At 33.8% G+C, this 10,947-nt stretch overlaps 2 protein-coding genes across 2 annotated transcripts in view; both read left to right on the top strand.

Moving 5' to 3' along the window:
- Window positions 1-6,022: 6,022 nt before the first annotated feature.
- Window positions 6,023-7,849, top strand: LOC105108292 (scopoletin glucosyltransferase-like). The gene has a single exon (XM_011002552.1). The coding sequence runs from the start codon at window positions 6,277-6,279 to the stop codon at window positions 7,735-7,737; it is 1,461 nt and encodes a 486-aa protein (XP_011000854.1). The 5' UTR covers window positions 6,023-6,276; the 3' UTR covers window positions 7,738-7,849.
- A 2,972-nt stretch (window positions 7,850-10,821) lies between these two features.
- LOC105108308 (scopoletin glucosyltransferase-like) overlaps window positions 10,822-10,947 on the top strand; it is an 11,432-nt gene continuing 11,306 nt past the window's right edge. The window contains exon 1 of the mRNA XM_011002575.1: window positions 10,822-10,947. The gene's annotated coding sequence lies outside the window, so the exon portion shown is untranslated.

The following is a 10,947-nucleotide window of genomic DNA, read 5'->3' on the forward strand; positions in this document are numbered from 1 at the left end:
CCTCATGAAAGCATCATATTCATCTTGTATAGCAGCTTGCCAGTGACTGTATTTGGAAGCTTAGGCAAAACTCTTTAGTTCAAGGGACATGGGATCAGAGCAAACGACAAAGAGAGCATGGGGTAAAGGGTGCGAGGTGGCGTGAGAGTAGAGGGGTTTTGGTTCAGGACCAAAAGGGATGATGGTCGTGAGACTCTTAAATTTTTTGTGAAGGTTTGGTGTATCTGGAGAGTTAGGGAGGAAAAATGGGTTAAGAGAGGAAGGAGGAGGCGTTGACATGGGTGAGGGGGTTATGGCGTGGATGACAGGCATGGGGTTTGTAGAGCTGGATGGTAGTGAGGGAGACATAAAAGGTGATAGAGGGTTGTTGGATTGAGAGACAGGGGAAGGAACGATTGTTGTTGGACTAGGGGAGAGAGGTGGTGTGGGGATAGATTATATGGGGGAAGGTTGTTGTGGGCTGGCAGAAGGAGTGACTGATGGAGAGTAAAAAATAATAGGGGTATAATGGGTTGGACTTGTAGAGTTGTTAATTTGTTGAAAGTACAGACCGGACCTAATATTAAGGTGAGTAGTAGGTGTGGATTAGGCAACTAGTGTAAATTGAAGTTGCCAGTAGGGGAAGCTTGCCTCATCAAAAACCACATGCTGAGTTATATAAATTCAACCTGAAACAAGATCAAGATAGTGATAGCCTTTGTAACGATCATCATAACCAATAAATACACATGGAACAGATTTGAAGGATAATTTATGTCTGTTGTATGGGACCATATGAGAGAAGCAGACACATCCAAAACTTTTAATAAATGCATAATCAGGTGTGCGTTGAAGTAATTTCTCGTAAAGATATACGTGATCAAGCTTAGGAGTTGGTAGGCGATTAATAAGAAAAACTGCAATAAAGAAAGCTTCAACTAAAAGTTGTGGAGGAATAATAAAACGAGTATTATCATCAACAATGGATAAATAATAACAATAACCAAAATTTGAGGAGATTGGCGCAGGACCCTATAAATCAAGAAGTAAAAGTGCTAACGGAAATTAAACATGAGACTGTCTGTCTTCAAATGGCAATCAACAAGATTTTCCCAACGGGCAGATATGATAATTTTTATTTGAGACAATTGCACCATCAAGTGGTAAGTGGTACTTATTCAACAATGTAGTAAAAACTGAATGAGATGGGTGTCCAAGTCTGGCATGCCATACGTCTTGTGTTGTGCGCTTTCCATAACAAGTAATTTGACGAGCAATAGAAAGGGATGTCTGAACGTTATAGAGGCCATCAAAACTACTGCTAGTAAAGAGTACCTTCTCTGTTTTGTTGTCCTTCATATAAAAACCATTAGCATCCATCTTAAAGTAACAATCATTATCATAGCAAAAACAACGAATATAGATCAAGTTTTTGTAGATAGCAAGCACACACAAAACTTCATTAAGATTTAATGATTTACGTAACACGGTCAATTGTGTATTGCCAATATGTGTTATTGCTAACTGATTGCCATTTCCAAAAATAATTTTATCTGTACCTGTGTAAGGATGAGCATCGAGAAGAAAAGTGGCGTTGGCTATCATGTAGTGAGTAGCACCTAAATCAAGACACCAATTGATATTTGTCATGTTAGCAGTAAGAGAATGCGCGGTGATAAAGTTTTTTTCCATGTATGTATGAGTCTATGGTCAGGACAAAACCAAGTTATGTGCCCCTGCTTATCACACTGAAAACAAATGACTTCACTGTATTGGGTATTTGAGAATTTGTCTTGAGGTGTTGAAAGCAAAGGAGGGCGCCCATTAGAGAGAGTTGCAGGAGAAGAGGTAAGGACAACAGATTAAGGGTCGCGATGCTGAGAGTGATGATCTAGAAACCAAGCCCCTTGAGTTGGCTCCCAATGCATTGTTTACCTTGATCCACGCCCTTGATTCCAATTCTTGCCACGACCGCGTCCTCTTCCAAATCCGTGATGAGGATTGTAATTGTGACTAGGCATGTTTGAATTGAAAAGGCATTCATTGGGCACACAGTCAGCAACCATAACAACTCTTGAAGTTAAGGTAAGAGACATCTGTTTCTATAAATGCTCTTCTCTTAGAGCTAAATCATAGAATTGATCAAAGTCAATATCATGATGCAGGTGAAGTGTTGTGGCTAGCTCTTTGTATTCAAGACAAAGTCCATCCAAAACATAACTGATGAGTTCATCATCATCCATAGTTGCACCAAATTGTATAAGAGAATCAAAGAGTGATTTGGCATAATTGAGATAATCAACCACTGTGGTGTTGTTGTCCTTCTGAAAAGTGCGAATTTGGTCTCGAAAAATCCATACATGGATGCTAGCAAAAGGTGAAAGACGTTTGGCCAGCATGGTCCAAGATTGATTAGCAGTGTTACATGGGATGAGAAGTATTTTGATGGAAGGGAAGGAAGTTGCTTTAATCCAACTCAGGACCAATTTATCTTTTGCTAACTCTGGGTGCACAGAACCATCTTCTTGCACTTTAGGTGGTTTTGGTTTATCTTTTGCTAACTCTGGGTGCACAAAACCATCTTCTTGCACTTTAGGTGGTTTTGTGTTGTTCTTGATGACTACTGTAAGGCCATGCATCTCCAGTATATCTTCAAATTGGGATTTCCAACTCAGGTAGTTCGTACGATCCATAGGGATAGTGAATAAGGAGGAGATATTGAAGGAGGTGAGCAAGGAATGGGATGAGAATGAAGGTGACATTTCAGAAATCAGTTTTGACATATCAAGATTGCTTGATTCTTCAGATTTGGGTGTGTTGGCCATTGGTTTGGGTAGGATCGATATTTTGAGGGTTAGCTCCAAAGAGCTCTCATATCATATAAGAAAATAAATTTAATGGAAGAGAAAGGGATGAGAGTAGAGAGATTAAGAATAATTGCCACACTTAAAGTCACGTTTTATTCTATTGTATGCAATATAAATATTGGTACATGGACTAGACTTTATCAAGTTTATTTATAGAAACTTAGCAATGTAAGATAAGTCTAATCAATTATATGTATTACAAAAAAAAATGCCAATTAATCATTCTAATTGAGGAATGTTGTTACTTGTGATTAGAAGACTTTTAAGGCTGACGTAGTGGAGTCAGCAAATTGCATGGAACCGATAAATTTGATAGGATCTGCTAGTACAATTATCTCTTCAAGTGTAATATTCTCTTTACTTGAACTGCCTGATAACATCAAAACAGCCGCTACAAACATGCCTGCAATCTCCTTCACTGATGCTTCTATGCTCCAAGAACATCAACAAAATCTTTTACTTGAAGGAAAATCTGACTCTATTGTTCATGACGTGTTTCATCGCTAGTATACTGTTGCTATTGACAGTGTTGGCATTCCAAAAATTACTTTTAATGGGAATGGATGCATCACTCGTTGTGTCCGAGAAAATATGAAACGTTATAAGCCCCATGAGAAAGTAACTGATTTGAAGCCTTATATTGTTCCAGATCTTTCTAATAGGATTGAATTGACCACATCTCAACTACCGGTCTTTGGAAGACAACCACATAGTGGAGGGTTTCATAAAAGAATGTCAGGGTGAGATGAGAAGAGTTTCGGGGTTATGGTCAATAATTTCTATGATTTGGACTCCTTCAGGCATGGATTGTGGGACCATTTTCATTATGCAACAGAAACGTGGAAGATAAAGGCTGAGAGAGAGGCCAAAAGACTTCAGTTAATGAGCAAACCATTTTCAAATGGCTCGACTGTAAAGAACTAAATTCAATTCTTGACGTTAGTTTTGGAAGCTTAGCTCGTTTAGCCCTTGAACAAATCCTTGAGATCGCCCATGGTCTTGAAGCTTCCATTCACCAATTCATTTGGGTGATAGGAAAAATCTTTAAACCAGCTGGACAGGATGAAGAAAGCCTAGAAAATTTGCTTCCCAAAGGATTTGAAGATAAGACTCAAAGAATCCAGAAGAGGACTAATAATAAAATGCTGGGCACCGCAATTCTAAATACTAAAGCATCCGGCTGTAGGAGGGTTTGTGACTCATTGTGGATTGAACTCGAGAAGGTGTGAGTGCTGGACTGCCAATGATAACATGGCCTTTTGCTGCAGAGCAATTCACCGCTGAAAAGATACGGATTGATGTACTCATGTGCAATTAAGATGCGTTCTTGTCCGTCAGTCATTTGTACCAACGCTGTGACGCAAGTGATGTGTTAGCAGGAAGGAACAATCTTCCTATTTTCTATTTAGATTCCAACCTGGCCCAGTGATTTCCGCGGGCAAGATTAAAAACCATTTCTTGTATTAAAAAAACTTGTGACTGCTGTTATTTTATTTATATTGTAAAATATTTAAAATAAAAATAAAAAACTTAATCAATGTATTAAATTAGATTAATAGACTACCATATATATTAATAAATACATAAAAAATCAGTATGACTTGCTTGATCTAATGGGCCAAGAGCGAATTAATTGTCTCATTTGAATGGTGATTTGGTTTTTAAAAAAAATTATATGGGTATTATTTTAACCTTTACCTGGTACTAACTTAAATGTTACTTAATAAAGTGTCAAATAATTAAATTATAAAAAATTTCAAGGAATAAAATGAAAAGAAAGCAACATATTATAATAATTTAGATTAATACGTTGAATTTATGATTTAGAAAAAAAAACATTCATAATTATCAAATCTAGTTGGACAATTTGTGTTTTTCTTTTTTTTTTTCTTTTATTCTTCTGGATGGTTATACTTATGGTTAGGCCTTGGCTGAGTTTTAATTGATATCATATTGGATTAAATATAAAACCAAATTGAGGAGTTATAAAATATTTATAGACAAAATTTAAGAAATATATAAAGTATCTCTTAAATCAAACATAATTACAAAATTAAAAAAACATAAGTATAATGAAAGGGAAAAAAATCAAGTAAATCTTGACGAATCTCTTAAATTTAAGTTAATTCTTCAAACTCACAACTCTTGAAATCCTAGACTTCGGTTCAATTAAAAAGTTCAATTCCTAACTAATTTATTGTTAAAAAATAAAATCAGAAAAAAATATCAATCTAAAACACTTTTTAGAGTCAAACAAATAACATTCAAAATAATAAGAATCAAGTTTAACATAAAAATAAAATCAAATCAAATTTCAAGGAATAAAATTGAAAAATAAATTTAATTAAAAAAGAATCCAAAACCAAACAAACAATAATCAAAAGAACAAAAACCAAGTCTAACAGGTACAAAAAATAAAAAAATAATGAAAATTAAAAAAACTTTAATTTTATATATGAAATAAAATAGGAGTGATTAAAAGAATATAGATCAAACTTAAAATAAAAACAAATTGAAAAATTACTTTAAAAATTTAAAATTTTAGAAGCGAGAATCAAGAAAAAAAATAAAAAATTTATCAACATCAAACTAAAGATCTATATATTATATATGCGATTGAATAATAAAAAGATTGTTAAAATAATTAAAATGCTGCCTTAAAAGTCATTACTCAACCTTCGCTTGTCTCTTCCAGCTTTGTTTATATAGTGCAAAGTTACATATATATATATTAAATTTTTTTATTCAACTTAATAATAACCAAATAATGAAGACTAAAAGATGGAAAAGCCACTATCCATGAGTTAACAAACAATTGTTCAAAAAAATAATTAAATTATTTTACTATGTTTTAAAAAATTAAAAGATAAAAAAATCTTATAAATATCAGTTGTAAGAATTTTACATTTAAAATTAATTTAGTAATTTTATTGTGATAAAAAAAATAAAAATGACAAATCTACTTTTTATCAATCTTATAATCATCAATGTACTTTACATAAGGATCGAATTACTCCCAAGACAAGTTTATTGATTTTTTGAAAAAAACAAAAAAAAACAATGATACTGTAATGGTAAATGGTGATAAATGTATAGATTCGCAGTAGATCTCCCTTCCGTTCTAGCTTCTTTTGAATGGCCTGGATAAATTTCACATTATCCACAGTACTCACAATTTTCTTTCCTTCAACCCATGAAAGAGAAAATGGTGTCCAGGGCATGTACTGGTGGGCCCGTGATCATCAGAAAGAACCAAAAATATCTCGTTCTTGCCAAAAAATTGGCATGCTAGTCATAGAAGGCAAGCCAAAAAAAGGTAGCCCAACCCTTCCTTCCTCTTCTCGTCTATCTTCATCACCGATTCTTGTTTATCTTGTAACTCAACCATTGAATTCTACTGTACAAAAGCTTCCTTTGGTGATAAGGCAACATGTGCAGTGAAGTTAACCAGCTACATGCTCTTTTCTTTCCTTTCATGGCTCATGGTCACATGATACCACTGGTGGACATGGCCAAGCTATTTGCTTCCCGGGGCCTAAAGACTACCATAGTCACCACCCCTCTAAATGTGCCTCTCTTCTCCAAAACAGTCCAAAGAACAAAAAATTTGGGATTTGAAATTAATATACGAACCATCGAATTCTCCACTGTTGAGACTGGATTACCAGAAGGATGTGAAAATGCAGACTTGATTATTTCTCAGGCTATGGGTTGGGATATGCTCAAGAAATTTTTCGCGGCAACCACCTTTCTCCAAGAACCCCTTGAAAGGCTACTGGAGGAAATCCATCCTGATTGCCTTATTGCAGATATGTTCTTTCCTTGGACTACTGATGCTGCAGCTAAATTTGGAATTCCAAGGTTAGTGTTTCATGGAACTAGCTTTTTTTCTTTATGCGTTGGACAAAGTCTGAGACTATACGAGCCACACAAGAAAGTTTCATCAGATTGTGAACCCTTTTTTATGCCTAACCTTCCTGATGATATCAAGTTGACAAGAAATGAACTGCCATATCCTGAAAGACACGATGATGAATCCGACGACTTCAACAAGATGTACAAGAAGGTTAAAGAGGGAGATTCGAAAAGTTACGGGGTGGTTGTCAACAGTTTCTACGAACTTGAGCCGGTTTATGCTGATCATTACAGAAAAGCTTTTGGAAGAAAAGCATGGCATGTAGGACCAGTTTCTCTTTGCAACAGAAACATAGATGACAAAGCAGAGAGGGGAAGAGAAGCTTCTATTAATGAAAATGAGTGTTTGAGCTGGCTTGAAACCAAAAAACCCGATTCAGTTGTTTACATATGTTTTGGAAGTATGGTAAGCTTCAGTGCTTCTCAACTAAAAGAGATAGCAAAAGGCCTTGAAGCTTCTGGTCAGCAATTTATCTGGGTTGTTAAGAATACCATAAACAGTGAAGAAGAGGAAGCTTGGTTACCTGTAAGATTTGAGAAGAGAATGGAAGGGAAGGGGCTAATCATAAGAGGGTGGGCACCGCAAGTGTTGATTCTTGACCATGAAGCAATAGGAGGATTTGTGACTCATTGTGGATGGAACTCGACTCTTGAAGGCATTACCGCTGGGGTTCCAATGGCCACATGTCCACTGTCTGCAGAGCAATTCTACAATGAAAAGCTGGTGACACAGATATTGAAAATAGGTATCAGGATTGGTGTTCAAGAACAAGCTTTATTGGGCGGGGATAGCATTAAGAGTAAAGCTTTAGAAGAGGCAGTGAGTCGACTCATGGAGGGCGAAGAAGCAGAGGAAATGAGGGGCAAAGTTAAGGCATTTGGGAAGATGGCAAGGAAGGCAATTGAAGTAGGGGGTTCCTCCTACTCTGATTTGGATTCTCTTATCGAGGAACTGAGCTTCTGTCACCAGGGTTAGATTCATATTTTAAAAGCACATTTCATTTGTATCTGTTTTTGCAGTAGTTTTAATCTATTTTATCGTGAACATTGTTGTGGCAGCAATTTCATTTGCTGCTATATAACATAAATTTCGATTTTACCATGATTGGTGGCGCTCATGATTTATACAATGGGGTTATTTGAAAATAACATAATTGCACTGTTGGCAACCAATTTTGCAATTTTGTAACCATTTAGGAAATTTGGTTGTAATTGTATTCTAAATGGCGTTTGTAGGAAATTTGAATTATTTTTTTGTTATTTTTTTAATGATTTTACTTTTTAATTTCAATAATAATTTTTAAAAATTAAAAAAATATTATTTTAATATATTTTTAAATAAAAATTATTTTAAAAAATCATTATTATTATCACTGTTACAACCATACTCTTGTAATGGGCCTACGACAGCAAACTCAATAAGATGCATACTTTTTGTTGCGACCATGAAAAAGTGAAAACTAATAAAAATTTAAACTATAATTCTAAGAGTTCTTAGGTAAGAAGGTTAGTTAGAAAAATTATAACCATTCCATTATAATCTTGTAGCGAGGCTACCACTCGTTTCTAATCTAAAAAAATTATTTAATTATGTTTATTTCTAGATTCATTTGTTTATTCCACCACTTAAAATTAATGAAATTGAGCTCAATAATTAATTTTAAATTTATAACTAAATCTATAAACAATTGAAATAAGTCACATACATCATGATAAAATAATCATAGTAAAGAAATAAAAAAAAAAACTTCGTCATTTGAACCAAGTTGGTCTAACTAATCCTGCTGGGGCATGCCAGCATTTATTATTGGATCCATGCATTAAATTCGGATCCAATTAATTGGGGTGCTGGGCTAACTAATCCACCGCTCAAAATTATTTTTTTGGGTATTCGGGACAGCTTGTTTGCTGGTCCTATATGATAGCATCCTTACTGACTTGAACACGTGAAATAAGCCCACCTAGCTCAAACCTAATCTTTTTTAGAATTTTTTTTAGATCGTGTGTAGATATCTTATTATTTTATACTAATTTAATAATATTATTTTTAGTGGGATATAACTTCAAATATCACAAAATAAAATTATACTTCAATATGTTATTTCCATAAATAACAAGATTTATAAGCTATAAATACCCCCACAAACATTTCAAGTTTCAAGTTTATCATCTCTATATTTTTAATATTTTAAATTTATATATTTTTATAATCTATTTTTCTAAAATATTATTATTATTATTTTATAAAATTACTGAGTAAAGTATTTAACAATCTCCACACCAATCAATGAGAACTTTTTACTAATATTAACTATTAATTATCTTAGATTATTAAAAATCACCTATTCATCTCAGCCTTTCATTTCAAGTCTAACATCTAAAAAAGAATAAATTAAATAACAATGCAATACAGTATTATTTCTAAACTTATTGAATTTTGAAGCTGTCAGTTATCTTCATACTTAGCAGCATTTAATTACTCCTGTCTTATGGAACATTTTCTTCTAGACGAGTGTGTCTATGCACGTTAGCACCTCATGCATTTTATATAGTGCATGAATTGATTTCTTCCCCAAGTCAAAGAATGTATTAAAAGCAAAAGCAAAACACATTTTATTTTAAATGTAAAAAAGAAAAAGTACCTTAAAAAAAAGGGTAAAACCACGACAATAGGATTGTCAGCCGACAATATTGAACGACAAATTTATAGCATGCAACGCCAGCTTGAATCATATTGATATGCACCTATATGCTAAAATATGGAATTTATTGGACTTCTCAAATAATGACCAACATGAAAGTCCATTCTACTATCAAATGGCGTCTTCATTAAAATTCTTTTCTTCAAAAGCATTTCTATCTCCTGAAACTTTCAAGGATTCAAAGTACGAAAAAAATAATAGTGAAAATAACCATGCAACTGGAAATACTAAACAGGGGGTCGTCCACTGAATTTGGTGGGTTCAACTGCTCGGGATTGAAGGGAACTTCCCCTTCCTTTTTTAATTTCATATGAAGCACCCATGTCTCAGAGATCATGTTTAGAATCTTTGAATTGAATTCAAATGTTTGAAGAAAACCATTCTAAGAGTCAAGAATTATATTTTAAATGAAAATCAATATTTAAAAATAAAACAAAAGTTAATTAGAGGCAATCTTCTCTAATTTATTACTCTATAAAAAATAATGTTAAAACTGACTTTTTTAAAATATTCATTTATCCACCTCTTTTTTCATCAGTACTCTCCCTTTGTCCAGAGTAAATATGCATCACCATTCAAACCTCAACTGCAACATCACCAAAACACTCCTCTTCCCATATTAGGTTTTATTGTCTGTCCTTCATTTTATGGCTTGCGTAGTCTTGAGAAAATAAAGCTTTAGAGAGAGGTATTTGGATTTGATTTTTTTAGGTTATTTGTGGTGATAATAGTAGAAAAGAATTAGAATAAAATAAATGTGATGATAATAATATCGAAAATAAAATTAATTAAATTCAATAATAAAATATCTTTTTTAATATGTAAATTTAATTTATTTATCAATTAAATTTAAATTTAAATGCAAAATGTTGCCGGTGTATACGGAGGAATATCCGAATATCCTCCTGAAATGGCGCTGTCCTATCTACAGACCAAGACTTTTCTTCTTGAATAATACCTGAGCTAAAAAAAAAAAAAAATCCTGTCGTAAGAGAGCATGTTATGAAGGAGTCCCACAAAGTTGAACTTAGAGCATATCTGGGCTGCTTGTTCTTAAAGGAGTGCGCGTGGATGCCTTGGTGTGAAATCTAGAACCAGAACACCTGTACTTTGACTATAATTATTCAAAATTAAGATAGCTCTGCAAAAATTCTCTTGCAACACGAGTTGTCTATATGGATCAAAAGATTCAGGTAACGTCTTCGAACTTTCCTAGGTAGAATTGACACTTTCTGACAGGAGCAGTGACGTGAGTGTAGTGTAGTAGCATGAGCTGGAAATTTCTTGATTCAAGAAAAGCCTCAGCAAAATAAATTTCGTCTTCCTAACCTCTGTTTATAAATACCAATCCATGTCCAAAATTTTATTCAAACAAGAATAGTCTAAGGTTTTCTTCATCTTCATCATCAATTCATCCATTTTTACTGACAAGCTAAGTTCCATTTTCAACACCAAGTTCTTTTTTGTTTTATCTAACAAGGCCA

Source organism: Populus euphratica, unplaced genomic scaffold (genome assembly GCF_000495115.2).
Source record: "Populus euphratica unplaced genomic scaffold, PopEup_1.0 scaffold3.1, whole genome shotgun sequence".
Classification (NCBI taxonomy): Eukaryota; Viridiplantae; Streptophyta; class Magnoliopsida; order Malpighiales; family Salicaceae; genus Populus; species Populus euphratica.